The 20,118-nt window shown below is 40.3% G+C and overlaps 1 protein-coding gene across 4 annotated transcripts; it reads right to left on the bottom strand.

Moving 5' to 3' along the window:
* Positions 1–4,883: 4,883 nt before the first annotated feature.
* On the bottom strand, positions 4,884–8,309 carry LOC121765793 (lysosomal Pro-X carboxypeptidase-like). 4 transcript variants are annotated; one of them, XM_042162029.1, is made up of 11 exons: positions 7,848–8,309; positions 7,468–7,654; positions 7,235–7,368; positions 7,023–7,135; positions 6,800–6,923; positions 6,658–6,708; positions 6,404–6,553; positions 6,140–6,292; positions 5,695–5,774; positions 5,545–5,594; positions 4,884–5,284 (listed from the first exon to the last, which is right to left on the bottom strand). In XM_042162029.1, exons 1-11 carry the CDS (start codon positions 8,250–8,252, stop codon positions 5,145–5,147), a joined length of 1,587 nt encoding a protein of 528 aa, XP_042017963.1. In that variant the 5' UTR covers positions 8,253–8,309; the 3' UTR covers positions 4,884–5,144. The 4 variants fall into 4 exon arrangements, with proteins under 4 accessions (XP_042017963.1, XP_042017962.1, XP_042017961.1 ...); XM_042162028.1 differs by having other exon boundaries at positions 6,637–6,708; XM_042162027.1 differs by having other exon boundaries at positions 6,634–6,708.
* Between the last annotated feature and the right edge of the window lie 11,809 nt (positions 8,310–20,118).

The following is a 20,118-nucleotide window of genomic DNA, read 5'->3' on the forward strand; positions in this document are numbered from 1 at the left end:
CCCACTTCTACTGGCTAGTATAGTGGAGGTAAGGGTCGAATCCCACAGAGATGGATGTTCTTGGGTAATTGTGGTGATAATCTGGAGGGGTTTGGTTAGCTACCACGCTTGGGTTGAGATTCTACCTAGACAGGAGTTAGAAGTGGAACTCTACTGACTGAGAGTTGTGAAGGGGATTGACATGTGGCTGTGTACGTGAGAGTGGGGGACACGGTGTTTCAGAGACGTGTGGAAAGTAGATAGTTACTATAAAAGGCTAAACGGAATATCAGAGAATAAGTGGTGGGTTGGTGGCTGCACTGTCAGGTCTGTAGGGTACCAGCAGAAAAGTAAAGGACAAAAGCAAAAGTAACTAAAAAGCAAAAGTGGTCCCAAACTTGGATGTGGATGTTGTCTTCTCCAACAAATATGCACAAAATCAAACAAACTCAGATTCCATTGATAACAACTGCAGATTAACAACTTTACAATTCAGATCCACAATGTAACACTCTAAAATTCGAAGATTAATCCAGTGAAAACAAGAATTACACTTACTGGGCAACATGCAAGGTGACAGAATTCACGTAAACTCAGATTTCACACTTAATCACTTCGGAAACTAAATCTAAACAACAAACTTAACTAACAATCTCAGATCAAGTAACTCCAAATGAAATCATGCTTTCAACACTTAGAAATTACCGCGACAACTAGATTTAAGCTACCTAGGAAGAATAAAACATATTCAAACCGAAAGAAATGCATAAAAACAACTTCATTGCATAAAACGTTTGGGTCACAACAAACACTTCAAAAGATAGTAAGTACTGAATTTTCAACAGATCCAACGAAAGGAAAACAAGTAAAGATTAACTAGGAAAGCGAATAAAGATTGTTTTGCCACTCCAGGCGATGAAACTGCTACGACTACGAAATGAACTGGCTGGAATGATGGAAGGCAATTTTCCGGTGGACTGAGGTAGTTCAGGTGACCATGGCTGTGGCGAGGAACGAGAAGATTTGGACGATGCTGAAGGAACTTCACTACCGAGAGAGAAGATTCTAACTAAGTGTGAATGTCGATGATGATTCTCTCTCCAAGTGGCTTCCTTTTACAGGGAGGCCAGCCCTTGCTTTTTAGGGTAGACTCTCTGCGTGAAATGACTCTTTTGCCCTCGTTTGTGGTTGATCCTTCCAAGCAATCCTTCTTCTCCATCTCGAGTCTTTTTGGCATGCATCCTGGTCAGTATTGCACCCTTATGGCGCTCTTTTCACCTGAGTTATCCGAACCCTCTCGTACTGACTAGGACCTTTTTTCTGCACACTTTAGCAACTATTTTGCAGATATAATCCAATTACGCACGTTATACTGACCAGTAACCAAGGCCTAGAATGCGACTTATCAGTCGTCGTATTTTTATTAAGCTCAAGACTGCACCACCACTCTTAGGAGCAAAGAAACAATCATTTACATTATGTTTTAGTTCGTTTACTTTCAACACTCTTAAGTAAACTTGTTTTGGATATTCTGGTCATTTTGCAATACTTTGTTGGATATTGATATGTTTGGAAGTTATTTGAAGCTTATGTTACTTTTAAGATGTCTGCATAAGTCTTGTTTCGGTTGGATGCCTGTAGGCTGCAACAACTGGTTTTACATGTGAAGTTAGTATATCTAGAGGTCTAGAGTTATTTCTGTGTGCGTTTAATTCCATTTTAATCGATTGGAAATGTTCAGATCTAATGCAAGTTAGCCTGTTTACGTAGAATCTTAGTATATCTAGATTTCCTTGCATTTTCTAGTTTAGTTTAAGATTTGATTCTTCTATTTATTTTTCATCCATGCAAACTCAATGCTCCGTTTTCACATTTCTTGGAGAGGAAGGAGTGTAGAAAATCAGATCAGATCTGCTTTACAGCTTTTTTGTACTCCCTTCGTTTGCAATTTAAGGTCCCATTTTGACTCGACACAGGTTTTAAGAAATTTTTAAATTCCTGCTTTCTTTCAATCTATTTAGTATATGTGTTCTCTTGTGAATCAACTCAATTTTAGTGGATTTATGCGCTTGGTGGTTAAATTCCTGCTTTTGTTCAACTATGAATGTTTCGTATCTTTCCTGGCCAGTCCAGTGTTCTGTTTCCCATTTTGTTATGCATATCGAGTCTTCATGTTACTCCCTAGCCAACTGGTCAGTTTAGTTAATATGCCATGTTTTCAGTCTAGTTTATAGTAGATACAAACTTAACCCTCTATAATGCATGGCAGCAGCCAAAAACACTTCCAAAATGTTATTGCATGCGTGTTAAAATCCATTCATCTTCATATGATTGAAAACCCTTCCATATGATAGTTAATAGCTAGTGGGTTAAAGTTGTGAAAAACTAGAGTCGGTGCTTAACGACACATTTAGGTCTTTGTTGCTTTCTTGGCTAGTTTAATCTCATTTGCATGCACTGTGCGATTCTAAAGCTTTTTTCACGAGTCACGCCAAATGCTGAACAAACCCGTATGTGAATGTTCCCAACTGGCTAGGAGGGTACCTAGACCTAGTTGTCTCGTTGGGTCTATGTCTATCTTTTTTTATCAAAACCTCAACACACTCTACTAGCTAGTATAATGTAGTAAAGGACCGATCCCACATAAATGTATGTAGGCGTTATACACTGATCATGACATTCTGGAAGGTTGGTTTGCTACACGCTTTCGAGGGTTGAGTTTTAACTAGATGTGAGATAGTTTAGGACTTTCGCCTATCCTGACTAGTAAGATACTGAATGATTCATGTTGTGGAATGTGTACGTAATGGGTGAACTGGACTACTAGTGTGCATGTGAAAAATGAAAATTTACTAAAAATGGATAACAAATGGATAACAAAAATGGCTAACTACCTAGACATGCAGAAAACAGAAAAAGGTGAAAGGACAAAAGCATAAAGCAACAAAGTGGTCCCAACTTAGACTGTGACATTGTCTTCTTCACCAAGCAACAAAAACGAGCAGATAATCAAATTCTATCGATGAATGCTAAAAAATCAAGCTCAAACACTCAGATCTAGCACACAAATAAGTTGCAAAATCCAGATCTAAACTAGAAATTCAACGATAGGGATGTCAATCGGGCCGACCCATCGGGTTTCGAGCCGGCCCTATTCGGGTTGCAGGTCAATCGGGTGCGGGCTAATCGGGTTGAGGTTTCGTTCGGGTTATAAAAGTTCAGTCCTAACCCTAAAATCTCGGATTTCGGGCTAGCCCATCGGGTTGCAACCTATAAGATTAACAAGTGATCAATACAATAAATAATGACAAAAATTAGTTATATTCATAAAATGTAAAATATTTAGTTATGATAATTTGAGATATATGGTTAAACTCAACCATAAACATGATCAAATACATATATTTGCGATATTTCGTGAAATTTAATGCATATTTTAGAAATTTAAATAATTTTCAATTGAAATTTAAGTTTTTATTTTATTGATAAACTATTATATTAGTAAAAATTCAATATATAATTTGTGTATTTAATATAAAATTAAAAGTTATTTTTTTAGTTAGCTATATTATAAAATTAATCAATGAAGTGTCGAATTAGGAGTACAAAATTAGAATAATAGAAATTTTATCGGATTTTCGGGCCAGCCCATCGAGTTTTCGGGTTTGGCCTTAACCGGTTGCGGGTTACTCTGGTGCGGTCTAATCGGGTTTTAATTTTATCGGGCTAGAAATTTCCAGCCCTAACCCTATAAATTTTGCGGGCTATTCGGTCCAGCCCACAGGTAGCGGGCTACCCTGACATCCCTATTCAACGACGACAACTAAATCATGCAGGAAGCAACAAATACCTAAACTGACTAACATGTGAGGTGGTGGAACGAGAACAGAACACACATCCATGCATCTTCAAAAGAATTAAACAATTGAAACTTGGACAAACTTGAAAGAACATCTAGATCTAACTTATCTAAACAGATCCAAGCATGTAGCAACAGAAATCGACGTAAAACTACTAGATCTTGCTAACCAGGCAGAATAAGAACACGATTGAGATGGAAACACGAAATAGAACCGAAACAAACTCCTTTGCATTTAAGACATCAACCAAAAGATGTTCCTACTAAGATAACTACTAGAATCCAGATCAAATGCAACAAAACAAGTACGTAAACTGGGAATTCTTAAAGAAAACAAATCAAGTAAGATTGTTTGGCTCCTCGGAGCGATGAACTGATAAACTACTGGACTACAACGACAACTGGCTGTGACGGACGGTAACTCCCCTTTGGCAGGCTGCCAAAGATTCCAAGTGAAAACTGGACTAAGAGTGAGGAATGAGAGTGAATGGTGCTAGTCTCCAAGTATATCTTCCTTCTTCATTTGGTCTTCTATTTATAGGGTGACTTGCTTAGGGTTTTTCTTCTCCTGAAATAACAGCTCTACCCCTCTTCAATAGTTAAACCGTTTTCTAGCAATTCCTTTCCCTCTCCGCTCAAGCTTTGTGGCATGCATCCCAGCTAGTATTGCACCCTCTTAGTGTCCTTTTCACTTGAATAATTTTCGACTCCCTCCTGGATGATCTAAACCTTGACCTGCACACTTCAACAACTTTCTTGCACATAATATTCGGTAAAGCACGTCTGACAAGTAACCAAGGCTTAAAACACGACTTATCATTACATTAGTTCAGAAAATTTTACTCGGCCCAATGGAGTTTAACCTTTAACTCACTCGACTGAGTTATGCCAATGCCAATCGATCCATAAGATCTTACTCGGCCGAGTCACATATGGCGTCTAAGAATATCACTTCGTTCTCTCATTCTATTCCAAGGCCTGAATAGCCCACATCAGCAATGAACAAGCCCTTTGCATGAAATCTATTTACCTTGAAAAAATGGGATGCCAAAATAATGTCTGTTATTGAATGCAAATTAAGTCAACAATCGACAATAGAATAAAGGCAGGACTAATCACCACTGTACATTATTTCGACTAAATAGTGGTTTTTAGTGTAATTTCCCAACTCGTGAAATAGTGAAATAGTGAAATAGTGAAATTCATTTCCCAACTCGTGGAAGTAGTGTTCAGCCAAAATAGCTAGTAAAACAAACAGTTTTTCAGTAGAGAGATTGGTAGGAGAGAAGGTTAAATTAAGAGGTTTTCACATGTCAAGAACTGCTCTTTTTCTCTCTAAGTACTCATCTAGCCAGCTTCGGATGATTTTGATTTCAGTTGCCCTTTGCTCCACAAGCCAATCGGGATCTTCGGCCGTGGATGGACGCAAATCTAGGTGATGAGCTCCTAATAAGCAATCAAAAAAAGATCAGTTTACATATGCACAAATGTACACCTTTAGATACTCACTCCTACTGTATGTATTATTAGTCCAATCTATAATAGTAGGGAGTCAAAGTAAAACTGTTAATAATATTCCTGATTGTATTAACATAAATCTGGTTTCCAGAATCATCCCAGTTGCTAAAACTAATGGAGAAGGTAAAAATCGTCAACTGTAACATTCACAACTAAATCGACATAAAACTGGTTTCTAACATAGTTACCTTCTTTCGTAAAAATAGCTACTATACTTTCAGAAATGTCTTCCAGAACACTGCACAAAACCATTTTATCGAAATAAATGATTTATCAATGCTCTATTAAGTAATGTACAAAAACAAGCTAACAATAAATACAGAGGCATAATATGTTACCTGCCACCACTCCAGGGATCTAATAACCCATTTGAGAATATGATGTTGCTCCCGAAGGTTTTGAGGGCATGCTTAAATCCCTTTAAAAAGGAGAATATGGAAGAATAAGAAAACAGATCAATATACTGCTACCAGAGATTGATATCTAACGTATGGTATAAACAACGTAGTAGTAGTAGTAGTAAAACAAGGGGAGGGCTTCATGGGGTGATCACATAAATACTTATAAGGAAGTCCGTTCATCAAAATAGACTCCATGCAAAAGCTCAGTTAGGGAGTCATCAGGTTAAGGGGGTTTCAAATTAGATGGCTAGTAAGGAACCCTCTTAGAGAAGTGAAGCTCCTGCCAATTAAGAACAATACGGAAAAGGGAAGACAATATATTCACAAATCGATTCACCTACGAATAAAGAATTAGAGTATATTTTGTACAGAGTTTACATACATGCCCACCAAATTCAGTGGTTATCCAGTTAGGCCTGGGTTTGACATGATAATCCCCCAGACACCACTCTTCATAAGAAGTGTAATTGTAACTGTATTCTGGAAACATGCTGTACTTGCTGGTAGCCATTGGCATGACCATCTCAGTGCATGCCTGGGAAATACAGAAAATACATTAATATTCCTGTACACCGTACTTTTAAGTATATAGTTTTGTTATTAGAGAAAGCAAAAGAATCACATTGCAAAAGACATAAACTTGCACCTGCCAGTTCCACCCATCCATACCATGAGGATCATCGTCCAAATCAAAGCAGTCAACGGTTCCTGTATAGTTGTAATAAACACTTACACCTTCAAATATTTGTTGTAAGATGCTAGTCCCATCTGGACAGTTGTCAATCCTTCTACATACCTGACAAAGAAGGCTATACAGATGAGCATTTAGAAATGCAAAACATGTAGTTCAGTGTTACATAAACAATCTAATGGAACCACCAATTTAGGTGAAACACTTTCCCATGTGAACGTGAGTACGGAGTCTCCCATCGTCTCATTAAGTAACAATATCTGAGATGACAAGCTAGAATGCTATTATTAAACTTAGAGTACGATCCGCTTGATGATAGAAACATTTACACTGAACATGAGCCAGACGAACCTCCTTTATCGGGTTTCCAGGCATTGGCATTAGAAAGTCAGCAGGATATGGGTAATCTGCCATTGCCAAATAACTATAAGCAGAATATAGCCAGTCAGAAAGAGCAGCAGTACTCTTGAGTTTCCTGTCAATTCAAATTCAATGTCAAACTCGAGAACTATCACCAAGATTGAAACATAACAGAGGAAAAGGAGCTTTCGAGCTAGAAACTTGCAGCACATACTTGCAAAATCGAAAAGTTTCAGACAAGAATGAAAGCCCATTCTTTTTCTGTCCCTCTGCTTCTATTACATCCCAAGAGTTTTTTATAGTATTGAAGCAGCTAAAACTTTCACTCTGACAAACAAACGAACAAACAGAAGTAAGGACATCTAACACACACACACACGCCAATAGTTATCAAGTAATAGGACCACTGTAAAGGTGAAAACCTACTTTAAAATCATCGGAAACAATTTGATAAAATGTTTCCGGAGGCACAAGATCTTCAAACTGAAGAATGGGAGCTGAAGCAGCAAGGGCTCCAATGGCAATGTGGGGATACTTGAGGCGCATCCACGATGCTAACACTGTTTAAAGAAGAAACTATAGCTGATCTTACAATGAACACACAAAACTTCCAAACTAAGGAATCTCCACAACGAAAAAAAAAATGCATGAACACTCACTTCCACCATATGATCCACCAAACAGCACAACAGGACAATCCTGAGCCGACATATTCCTTTTCAGCTCAGTGATGAGGACAGCAAAATCAGCAATGGCTTGCTCAGCAGTTAAATGAGCCAACGTCGATGTATTTCTATACGCCTCCTCCTGACTTCCATAGGGCATCGACTCTCCATAATATCGATGCTGCTCAACTCAATGTTGATTTTTGTTGATTTTTGACACCAAAATTTTTAAAATAATCAATCACAACAAACGCATGATCAATCAGTACCCAAATTCAAAAATTCTAGGTTACAATTACCACTGCTCAAGTAAAAATTGGTACAAATATAGCGATTGAGAGTAAGGGAAGAGGGGGAGGAGATAGTAATAATACCTCAGGGAAAACAATCATGGCGCGGAAACGAGGGGCGATCTCCCACACGAAGCCAGTATTGGCTGCGAACCACTCGATGTCGCCTTCATTGCCGCAGTAGAAGAGGATGGGGGCGGCGCGGCTAGGGCCGGCCCAGTGGTCGGTGTTTATGAGGTAGCGCTGGCGGAATTTGGGGAGGTTGGAGAAGCTGAAATGGTCGAGATTTTGGTCGAAGTAGCGGGTGTCGTATTGGTAAGTAGGAGCGGAATAATTAGAGCGAGAGGGTTTTCCGAGAAAGCGAGGAGCATATTTAGACTTTGGAGAGAAGCGAGGAGGGGGCATGGAGGAGATCGTCGATGGGTAGAAGCAGAGGGCAGCGAGAGAGAGTAGGAGAGGGAGTGAGAGCATTGCTGTGAAATCGCCCATTTCTGAGAGTGAGAGTGGACTCTCAGTAACCAGTCCTCGTGCCAACTTTTAAAAGTTTGTTTGGTTCACTTATTAAAAGTGGGAAAGAAATGCATCCTGAATGAATGAAATACTGGCCTTAACGGTGTCCACTATAAGGCGGACACGCCCAATAGCCCCGCCTCAGTTTTTGTCCATAGCCCCAATTTTATTGTTCATAGCCCCAAAATTTTGTGTCCGCCACTATAGTGGACACCTCCAATAGCCCCAAATTTTATAATCAACTTTCATTTTATAATATTTCAAGTAATTAAGAACAAATTTATCGGGCTCTTAGTGGATTAGAAGAAGCCGACTATACGAATTAAAAATAAAAATAAAATACAAATTAAAATACAAATTAAAATACAAATTAAAATTAAAATTAGAATTACACACTAAATTAAAATTAAAATCACACACTACATTGAATCTAGTACAAATCACTACCAAGTTTACACAACGCCACTACCTCCCCTACGTGCCCACACTTCTTCAATCAAATCGGCCTGCAGTGTGTTATGTGATGTGGTCCTGCGCATATCAGCGAAGCGTTGGATCAAATATTCATTGCTCCGTGGTACGCCCATCTGGATCGGCGCGGAGGCGACACCGTGACTTGTACTTGCACCCTCTTCCGGCGCCCATTGCTCTGCCGCAAATCCTTCATCTTCTATTATCATATTATGCAATATGATACAGGCTAACATAATATTCGCGACATCATCTTCGTGCCAAACTCGTGCCGGACACCGTATAATAGCCCACCGCGATTGGAGGACACCAAAAGCCCGCTCAACGTCCTTCCTAGCACTCTCTTATTTGCGCGCAAAATATTGTTTCTTCGGTCCTACCGGTTGGCGGACAGTCTTTACGAATACGTGCCACCGCGGATATATTCCATCTGCCAAATAGTAGCCCCTACTGTACTGCGTACCGTTGGCTATGAAGCTGATTTCTGGCCCCTCCCCTTGAAGAGAGGCGACGACTGAAGAACATTGATGTCGTTGTTCGAACCTGCCACGCCGAAATACGCATGCCAGATCTTCAGACGGTAGTCCGCCACGGCTTCCAGTATCATCGTTGGATGTTTGCTTTTGAATCGAGTAGTGAACTGGCCTTTCCATGCCACGGGGCAGTTCCTCCACTCCCAATGCATGCAATCGATGCTTCCTAACATTCCGGGGAAGCCGTGGACCGACCCGTGCATATCAAGTAGGCGCTGACACTCATCCGGGTTGGGCTTCCGTAGAAACTCCCCACCAAAAATTTCCCGGATCCCCTTACAGAACTGCCTAAGCACCGTGAGGCTAGTCGTCTCACCCATCTGTAGGTATTCATCAAACATGTCCGCTGGTCCAGCGTAGGCAAGCTGTCGGATTGCAGCGGTGCACTTCTGTTGTGTGGACAGCCCGATCCGGCCAGACGCATCACGCCGGAGGGTGAAGCACCGGTAACGCTCCGCCAAATTCGTCGCTATATAGTTGAACAGCCGCTGCGACATCCTGAATCTCCGGCGGAATATCTCGGGTGGATAACGGGGGTTATCCACGAAGCAATCATCCATTAAACGTTGGTGAGCACCGACGTGGTCTCGTGGGATTGTCCGCCGATGAGTAATGGTGTGAGGGATCGGATCCTCCGCATCCTCCGCCAAACGGGCCGCTACCTCCTGGGCGGCCTGGTGTTGCACCTGTTGAATCAGAGCATTCCAGTTGTCTCTCCACAAATTGTTCATTTCCGACCCCAAATTGTAGTGAGAGAAATTTGTATAGATGTTGTGTTTGAATGGTGTGAAAATAATGAATGGAGTGGGGTGTATTTATAGGTGAATTGAAATGTAAAAAAAAAAAAAAAATTCGCATGCAAGCGCCGCGGCTTCATCTTCGTGCCACTATAGGCGCCGCGCCTATAGGCGCGGCTATAGCCCCCTCGCCGCGTCCTCGCCCCGCACGCGGCGATTCCGCGTCCGCCGTCCCTCCCCTCACCAGCCGCGTCCACCCCCGCGGCGGACACCCTTCCCACTATAAGCCGCCCCGCTTCCGCCCCGCCATCGCCCCGCTCGCGGCTATAGCCGCGTCCACGTTATAGTGGACGCTCTAAGAGCCTCTCCAATCAAAATAGCACCGCCACAAACTCCTCCTGCCACGTCATCAGCACTAAAACTCCTCCTGCCACATCATCAGGACAAGCAACTGGACAAGCAATAGCCCAGCCATAGCCCAACCACAATAAACAAAATTATTAAAAACAAATAATTAACAATCACACAAAATACAGAATTAAATTTACGACACATATACGGGAAAATTCAATAATAATATTAAAATTTTAAAAAGTACTTTAAGTAAAAAAAAGTACATTAACAAAAAAAATTACATTAATTTAAAAAAAAACTACCACTCCACGCACGAGGCCCCCCGCCTCCGCCTCACGCCTCGCCGTCGTCGTCGCCATCGTCGCCGTTGTCGCCGCTATCCGGGACCCCTAAATTTGCGGCATCTGAGCCCACGTCTGAGCCCCCTACCTGTGCCTCGGCGGCAGTCAAATCGGCTCGCATATTCACGTGCAGTGCGTGAAAAAAGCTCTTCTCCTCGCGGTCAGTGGCATTCTTCCAGTCAGATATGACCTTGTACATCTGAGCCTGCGTTTGTTGACGCGCCAAGAAAACGAGGTCGGCTGTCGGGCTGCCAACTGTGGGGGATGGCGATTGGACCTCCTCGGACCTCTGGCGAGCCTGTTGCACCCGCCTTTGACCAACCGGGCGAGTGCGGAGAGTAAACACGGGAGGGGACAGGGTCTCCTGAGCATCTTCGGGGAGGTCGTGGGAACCGCTGCTGCTGCCGCCGGAGTAATCACCGGTATAGTTCAGGTGTTGCTTCTTCGGACAGCCAGCATTGACTCCTGCCTGAAACTTCTCGGAGTCCATTAGCACCAGGTAACAGTTCCAGTATGTGAACTCCTTGTAAAGCCCGGGCACGGGGAACTCTTTCTCCGCCATCCTCCTGCAGTCCTCGTCAGTTTGGCCACTGGATTGCATTCAGAGGGCGTTGGTGTACAAGCCCGAAAATCAGGAGACCCCTTGCCGGATTCGGTCCCACCCCTTCCGGCATTCCTCCCCGTTGCGTGGCCTCCCCTCCGGGCAAAATGCCTTGTAGGCTGCTGCTATCTTAGCCCACAAGTTGACAATCCTCTGATTATTCGAGGTGAGAGGATCATCACAAACACTCACCCACGCCTTGGACAGCGCGACATTCTCCACATCCGTCCACTTCCTCCGTGCCGAGCGAGTCGTCACCAGCTGGCTGCGACGACTCGCCGACCACCCTTTTCCCCTTTCTTCTTCTTGGGCGTGCCCCGACCCCGCCCTACTCCCCCCGTTTGAACGGGAGTGTCCGCATTCCCGAGATCTTGTCCCAACTCCTCTAAGGAGAAGGTCTCAAACCCAGTGAACTGCGTCTCCGCTGGAGTCGATGTGTGCGAAGCAGCAGTAGCAAAATCAAGACTGGGGCGATAGACGTTGTCCCCCCCGACGTCCCCTGCATCCCCAGGTACCCTGGCGTCATCTGCATCCCGGGTGTCCACCCCGACATCATCGGCATAAGGGGTTGCATCCCCGGTCCCCCCTGCCCGCCCGGAACCGCCGACCCGCCCTGCATCGCCGGAACCCCCCGGCATCCCCTGCCATCCCGGCATACCACCCCCGGATGCCACCCCGGGCATCATCTGCTGCCAAGCGTAGTAGTACCCGGGCATCAGACCCCATCAACCCCCCGCGGGTACCGTCGGAGTTTGAGACCCGCTCGTCCCTGGAGTAGGCTCGTTGTTGTGCTCCATTTCGTGTTGTTGCTCTTGTACAAAAATTAAGATAGAAAGAGTACTCGTTAAAACAAGTGGTGCAAATGAAAATGACGATCAAATCGCGTATATATAGTGTTTCGAAAATTAAATAAAAAAAAATCCCGCTCGCCGATCTGGAGCCTGCAATGGCGGCCAGGAGATCGGCGAGCGCATCGCCGAGCGCTCGCCATTTTTCTCGGTGATTTGGCGCTCGCCGGCTGCAATGATTCGGCGAGCGGACCGGCGAGTGCCAAGAATCGGCTAGCCGGTGCGCTCGCCGCTATTGGAGATGCTCTAATATCATGAAACTTTACCCAAGTTTGTTATTTTCCATTCGTGAAAAAATTATGCCAAATATTATTATGATATATATTTTTTTCCCTAATTTTTCGACAACAATTTTAAAGGATAGATTTTCTTAGAGGATAGATTTTCGTTGAATTACACCCTCCTAAATTGCTCTTCAATCTATTAATATAACCGAAATTTTTCGTTGATGAGAAATAACTCGGGTAAGTATATGATTTGCAATCAATTGCTAACTAATTAGCAATCCCAAATTATGACAAAATCTTAGCCATTGGATTAGGAGATCTAGTGTTTGAATTAATGACACATGGATTATATTTAAAATTTTAAAAAATATTAAATAAACTTAAAGGGTATATAGGTCAATTCTTATATAGGGTAGTTAAAACTAATCACTTTCTCTCTCCTCAAAATCATCTTTAAACTTGAAATTTACATAACTATCTCGATTTAAATTATTTTTTCATAAAAAATATATCAAATAAAAAGGTAATTTCATAAGGATTCTAACTAGATCTCAATTGCATATGTTCCGAGAATTATCGGAAGATGAAATTTTATAATTTTGATTTTGATTTTCGTATATGTTGATAAGCAGATTTTATATCAATAAATGCGTCAAACAATCTCAATATAATGTGTGTACAATATCAATAAAACTGTGTTGATATTTTCGGGTACTTGTGTTGAGATTCTCATGTCACGATATTTGTAATACATTATATTGATATAAAAAAATTGTGATAATTATTAGTATGTTATACTCCATCCGTCCACGAAAAATAGGGTACTTTCATTTTCTGCACTCGTTTTGAAAAAAATGATAATAAATAGTTAAAGTGGAGAGAAAGAAAGTACGAGAGAAAATAATGTTGAGTTCCTAAACCCTAAATTTGGTAATTGTAATTGTAATATATATATATATATATATAGGGAGATGATCAAAATAAGTATGTGTTTAAATCCAGGAATGCAGACCAAATCTCAGCCCTAGGATTAGATGATCTAATGGTCAATAATTAACCAAAAACACGGAAGGTCATAATTAAGCAATTTTAGGTCATATTATAATATTTGGATTTAATGTTATACTAAGATCGTTTTAGGTCATGCTTTGTTAGCATGACCTACAAATTACCTAATTATGACCTAAAAGTGCCCTAATTATGATATTGTTCTGCGTTTCTGTATTTAAATCCAATTTTGCATAGATCAAAACCCTATATATATATATATATATATATATATATATATATATATATATATATATATAGCCGTGATCATATGATAACCCCTAAATATCGTAATAACCCTATAACCAAATCTGGACCACACATATTTCTAATCATGCGGTTGAGATTCAAACTTAGATTTACTTCATAAAAAAAAGCGCGGGGGTAAAACTGTCATTTCCCTCATTTAATTTCTGAATTTCGCCAAATATCACGTAAAATGATAAAACTATTGCATAGAATGATAGTTTTGCCGGATAGAATGATACTCTGAGTTGATAAAATGATACTTTTGACTGACTAATAAAATGATAGGTTTATTGCATAGAATGTTAGTTTTGCCGGATAGAATGATACTCTGAGTTGATAAAATGATACTTTTGACTGAATGATAAAATGATAAAATGATAGGTTTATTGCATAGAATGATAGTTTTGCCGGATAGAATGATACTCTGAGTTGATAAAATGATACTTTTGACTGACTGATAAAATGATAAAATGAGCAAAATTCAGAAATTAAATGAGCAAAATTTGGATACGTAAATTTTATCATGAGCGAAATGACATATTTACCCCGCGCTTTTTTTTTATAAAGTAAATCTAAGTTTGAATCTAGACCACGTGATTTTAAAAATGTGTGGTCCAGATTTAGTTATAGGGTTATTACTGAAATTGGGGTTATCATTATAATGCACCCCTATATATATATATATAGGGAGATGATCAAAATAAATATGTGTTTAAATCCAGAAATGTAGACCAAATCTTTGCCCTAGGATTAGATGATCTAATGGTCAATAATTAACCAAAAACACGGAAGGTCATAATTAAGCAATTTTAGATCATATTATAATATTTGGGTTTAATATCATGCTAAGATCATTTTAGGTCATGCTTTGTTAGCATGACCTAAAAATTAACTAACTATGACCTAAAAGTGCCATACGTATGATATTGTTCTGCGTTTCTGTAATTAAATCTAGTTCTATGCAAAACTAGATTTAATTATAGAAACGCAGAACAATATCATACGTAGGGAACTTTTAGGTCATAGTTAGTTTATTTTTAGGTCATGCTAACAAAGCATGACCTAAAATGATCTTAGCATGATATTATGACCTTTCGTGTTTTTGGTTAATTATTGACTATTAGATCATCTAATTACAAGGCCAAGATTTGAGCTGCATTTCTGGATTTAAATGCATTTTTATTTTGATCATCTCCCTATATATATACATATATATATATATATATATATATATATATATATATATATATATATATATATATATATATATATATATATATATATATATATATATATAAGGATGTATTCATTTCCTTTTCCTATATTTCCTCCTTTTTCCTTCTTAATATCAACCATTAGATTAGAGAAATGGACGGTCAAGATCAACATTGGGTAATTAATCCCGTGTTGCATTATTTGTCCTATTTTGTGCATTATAAGGGTACAATAGTAATCTAATAATGGCTGGAAACCGTTACGAATAATGCACCACATGGTCACGAGTAATGCATATAATTGCCTATATATGTGAACTGCAATGCATACGAACAAGATGTGCTGTGTTATGATGTTTGACACACGTTTCTTGTTTCCCCTAAGGGTTTAATAAGCTTAGGGGCTAGGGTATAGTACGTAGACATGTATGTAATCTTCACATGGTAACGAGTAATGGATATAGTTGACTATATAATGCACAATATGTGAACTGCAATGCATACGAACAAGATGTACCATGTTATGATGATTGACACACGTTTCTTGTTTCCCCTAAGGGTTTAATAAGCTTAGGGGCTAGGGTATAGTACGTAGACATTACTAAATGCACTTATGTAATCTTCAATCCGTTGATTAACCCATATACACAATACCTCTAATAATGCATAATATACTGAGATAATGACAATTAACAGCTACATAATGCACTACCTAAATCAAATAATGCACATACGTATATTCCAATAACAACAATTTGTTAGTAATGTCTACGTACTATACCCTAGCCCCTAAGCTTATTAAACCCTTAGGGGAAACAAGAAACGTGTGTCAAACATCATAACATGGTACATCTTATTCGTATGCATTGCAGTTCACATATTGTGCATTATATAGTTAATAACATCCATTACTCGTGACAATTTGATGAATTATTCGTATCGTTTTATAATTTGTTATTAATGCGTACGTACTATACCCTAGCCCCTAAGCTTATTAAACCCTTAGGGGAAACAAGAAACGTGTGTCAAACATCATAACACAGCACATCTTGTTCGTATGCATTGCAGTTCACAAATTGTGCATTATATAGTCAATTATATCCATTACTCGTTACCATGTGAAGATTACATACGTGTCTACGTACTATACCCTAGCCCCTATGCTTATTAAACCCTTAGGGGAAACAAGAAACGTGTGTCCAAACATCATAACATGGTACATCTTATTCATATGCATTACAGTTCACATATTGTGCATTATATAGTCAATTATATGCATTACTCGTGACCATGTGGTGCATTATTCGCAGATACCAAAATGTGGCAGTTACTTTTCCGTCAAATGTCAATAATAACCCTGTAATGCATACAATCACCTTCTATAATGCAACACGGAACCAGTTTTATAGAATCAATCTGATCCGTTGATGCCTTAGATCTAACGCGTAATATTAAGAAGGAAAAAGGATCTAAGATGTGAAAAGGAGAATAACGCTCCCCTATATATATATATATATATATATATATATATATATATATATATATATATATATATATATATATATATATATGGAGATGATCAAGATCAAAGTATAACTAAAATTAAGTGCATAACTAGAGAACAAAGCCATTAGATCAAAACGATCTAGTTCACTATATGAGCGATTTAGTTCACAATATGAATTTGAAAACAAGGAGTGAACCAAAACACCATTATAGTGAAGTATTTACTCTGTGAAGGATTTAGTTCACTGTAATGGCGTTTTGGTTCACTCCTCGTGTAGTGAACTAAATCACTCTTATAGTGAACTAAATTTGTGTTCTCTAGTTATGCATTTAAGTAGTGGTTTCCTTAGATCAAAGTCGAACCAATCTTAAAGACCGAACTAGAGATCAAATATTGTCCATCCATTTTCTTAATCTTATGGTTAGGATTAATTTACCATTATTTCAATATTTTATTCCATAAAAATTATTGAATGGTATTTTGGAAAATCAGTTTATTAACATGCACAAAATACGTGATTCTTCCTCTCTCTCAAATCATTGGTCGCGTTTCTTATACAAGCACAATCTCCTGTAATTGTCATCGATCTCCTTCTCGTAATCTCCTTCAATCTTCATTGATCTCCATCGTCGGAAAATTGTGGTGGCTCAATTCACGATCATTTTGCAATTGGCCCAATTCATGATAGACTCACTCGTCTCTTCTGGTGTGATCCCATTGCTATGTTGGTTGAAAATTGATCAACTGTGATACAAATATACACTAACTGGGCAATACAACCCAATGAAGAATGGAGAAATTAAACGGAATAAACTGAATTGAAATTACAAAGAAGAATTTGAAACAATAGACCGTAAAGATGTAAGCCGAGTCGAGGAGTCCTCTTTCCGCAAGACGAGATACGCCCCAGTAGTGCTCTCGGTTTGGCGAGTCGTCCCCAAAGATAAAACGACTTCGTCTTGTTCGTTGCAGCACCGCAGACGGAACAAGCTCCGGCGAACTAGATGATGGCGAGGGCAGAGCTTCGACGGGAAGATAATGCAGAGAGAGAGAGAGAGCTATGCAAATGTGTTGTGTGTCTAATGGTGTGCAATGCATGAAGTGACTGCCTATTTATAGGCCAAGTCCACCCGCAGGAGCATTGATGGAGTCAATAGCCATCATGTGTGCCATGATGGTTTGACTGTACCCGCCGGGGGTTACTGCCTGGTGCACTAGCCAGTGGGAGCTGAAGAGACATGATGCACCTGGACATGCTACACGACGGGATACACCATGGACCGTTGGGGTCCAGCGGGGACCTTTTGACTCCCGTTGTGAGTCGGGGTCCAGCTGGGACCTTTTGTCTCCCGTTGTGCGTCGGGGTCCAGCGGGGACCTTTTGTCTCCCGTTGTGCGTCGGGGTCCAGCAGGAACCTTTTGTCTCCCGTCATGCGTCGGGGTCCAGCGGGACCATGGCATGGACCAGGACCCGTCGGGGATAGCGTGGAGTTTGGAGTGGTCTAAAAAGAACAAGCGGGGCTCGAACCACGCTCAACGACCAGCTCCAAAGAACAGCCCAAAGACCACCCAAAGACCAATTGCCAAGATCCAAAGCACAAGGCACAAGGCACAAGGCACAAGGCACCCGGCACCCGGTGCACGGGGCACGGGACACGGGTCACGGTGTGCGGCTCGCGGGTCACGGTACACGGTGCGCGCGCATGTGCGCACGTGTGGGCTCTGTCACCCGTCTTATTCCATGATAATTATTGCACATAATAATTCATCTGATTAAATACTTCATCAAAGATATTTATCATCCGATGTGGGATAATTAACACTTAGTTAGTTAATCCCTTAGTTTTTCTCATAGCTCATTTCTAGATTTATTGTGACCAACTTTAATATATTATTTCTCACTCACCGGGAATCGGATTTGAGAGAATGAATATACTACGGTCATCTACAAAATTAAATGTCTTATAACATTTATTATTAGTCAAAGTCATTTGACCAATCACGATTCCAACAATCCCCCACATGAGTGGAAATTGCTAAATGCATATGTATGCAGACACAAGCTCAACCCTCAAGAGGTATGTAAGCATAAGGATATGTAGTTTTTGGCTTTGAACCGTCCATAGTCAACACCATCGGATACACATGTGGACTAGTAGCGCGATGCTTTAAACTATTCCTCCACGGCGTGCACCGAGACAATGATGTTAACACTTAAACACCTCAACCTCATCCGTTCTCACGTTTTGTGTCCATTTTAGGCCTTGGACACCACTTTGCATTCATAAGTGTATTGTTTGAAGCGGCCCCACTTCACACTTACATAGGTGATTCCTCGTTAAGTATCTTACCATACTTTGTCTCCTTGAGAACTTCATCTCAACGAGATCCTTTTAGGGATCATTAAAAATCATAGACTTAACCTCTCCACTAGGCAAGTTTTACAACACTCTATTGCTCTCTAGGGAATAGATATAGATGAGTGTTTCACACGAACTCTCATAGCTTAGTTTTCCCATTGAACCAAGTTCTTGGGATCTCCAGTCATCATGGTTGGGTTACCACTATGACAATTCTTTAGTTTGTAGATTTCAAACTCTTTCCCTCTAGCAATTTATTCATTTGATCACGATTTAACCCTTTGGTTAGAAGATCCATTAGATTATTCAATAACTTCACATAATCAATTGTAATCACCCCTGTTGTGATCAAATATCTCACTGTATTATGTCGTCGACGAATGTGTCGAGACTTACCATTGTACAAGCCACTGTTTGCCCTCCCAATAGCGGCTTGGCTATCACAATGAATTAACACTGGAGGCACGGGCTTTGACCAGCATGGAATATCTTCAAGGAAGTTTTTAAGCCATTCGGCTTCTTCTGCGGTTTTATATAAAGCTATGAATTCAGATTCTATAGTGGATCGGGCTATACATGTCTGTTTCTTGGATTTTCATGAGACAACACCCCCAATAGTAAAGACATATCCACTTGTTGGAAGTGAGTCTTTGTTATCGGATATCCAATTTGCATCGCAGTACCCTTCAAGTACCGGGCGGTATCTCGAAAAGTGTAGCCCATGATTTTGAGTATACTTGAGATACCTCAAAACTCTTACAAGAGCTTTCCAATGCTCTTTGCTTGGATTGCTCGTGTAACGACTCAATTTGTTCACAATGCAAGCAATGTCAAGTCTAGTGTAATTAGTCAAATGCATAATGCAGTCAATGCCCCGTGCATAATCTTTTTATGCAGCGGGCTTGCCCTTGACCTTGCTCTTGCTCAAGTGAACTTTGAGCTCTATAGGCGTGTTAGCCGGGATGCCATCATAGGCGTTGAATCTCTTTAGTACTTTCTCAATATAATGAGATCGTGTCAAGATGATTCCTTTGAATTAGAATTTTTCATTCCAAAATCACATCGGCTAGACCCATATCCTTCATGTCAAAGTTTCTCTTTAACATGGCTTTAGTATAGTTAATTACTTAGGTGTTACTACCCATGATTAACATATCGTCAACGTAGAGACACACTATAAGGTATCCATTATCAGTGTTCTTAATGCAGACACATTTGTCACATTCGTTGATTTTAAATCCATTTGATAACATCACATTATCAAATTTCAAGTGTCATTGCAACAGCGCTTGTTTCAATCCATAGAGGGATTTAACCAGTTTGCAAACCTTTCTCTCTTGTCCAGGTACTACAAAAC

This window comes from Salvia splendens, chromosome 14 (assembly GCF_004379255.2).
Source record: "Salvia splendens isolate huo1 chromosome 14, SspV2, whole genome shotgun sequence".
NCBI lineage: Eukaryota > Viridiplantae > Streptophyta > Magnoliopsida > Lamiales > Lamiaceae > Salvia > Salvia splendens.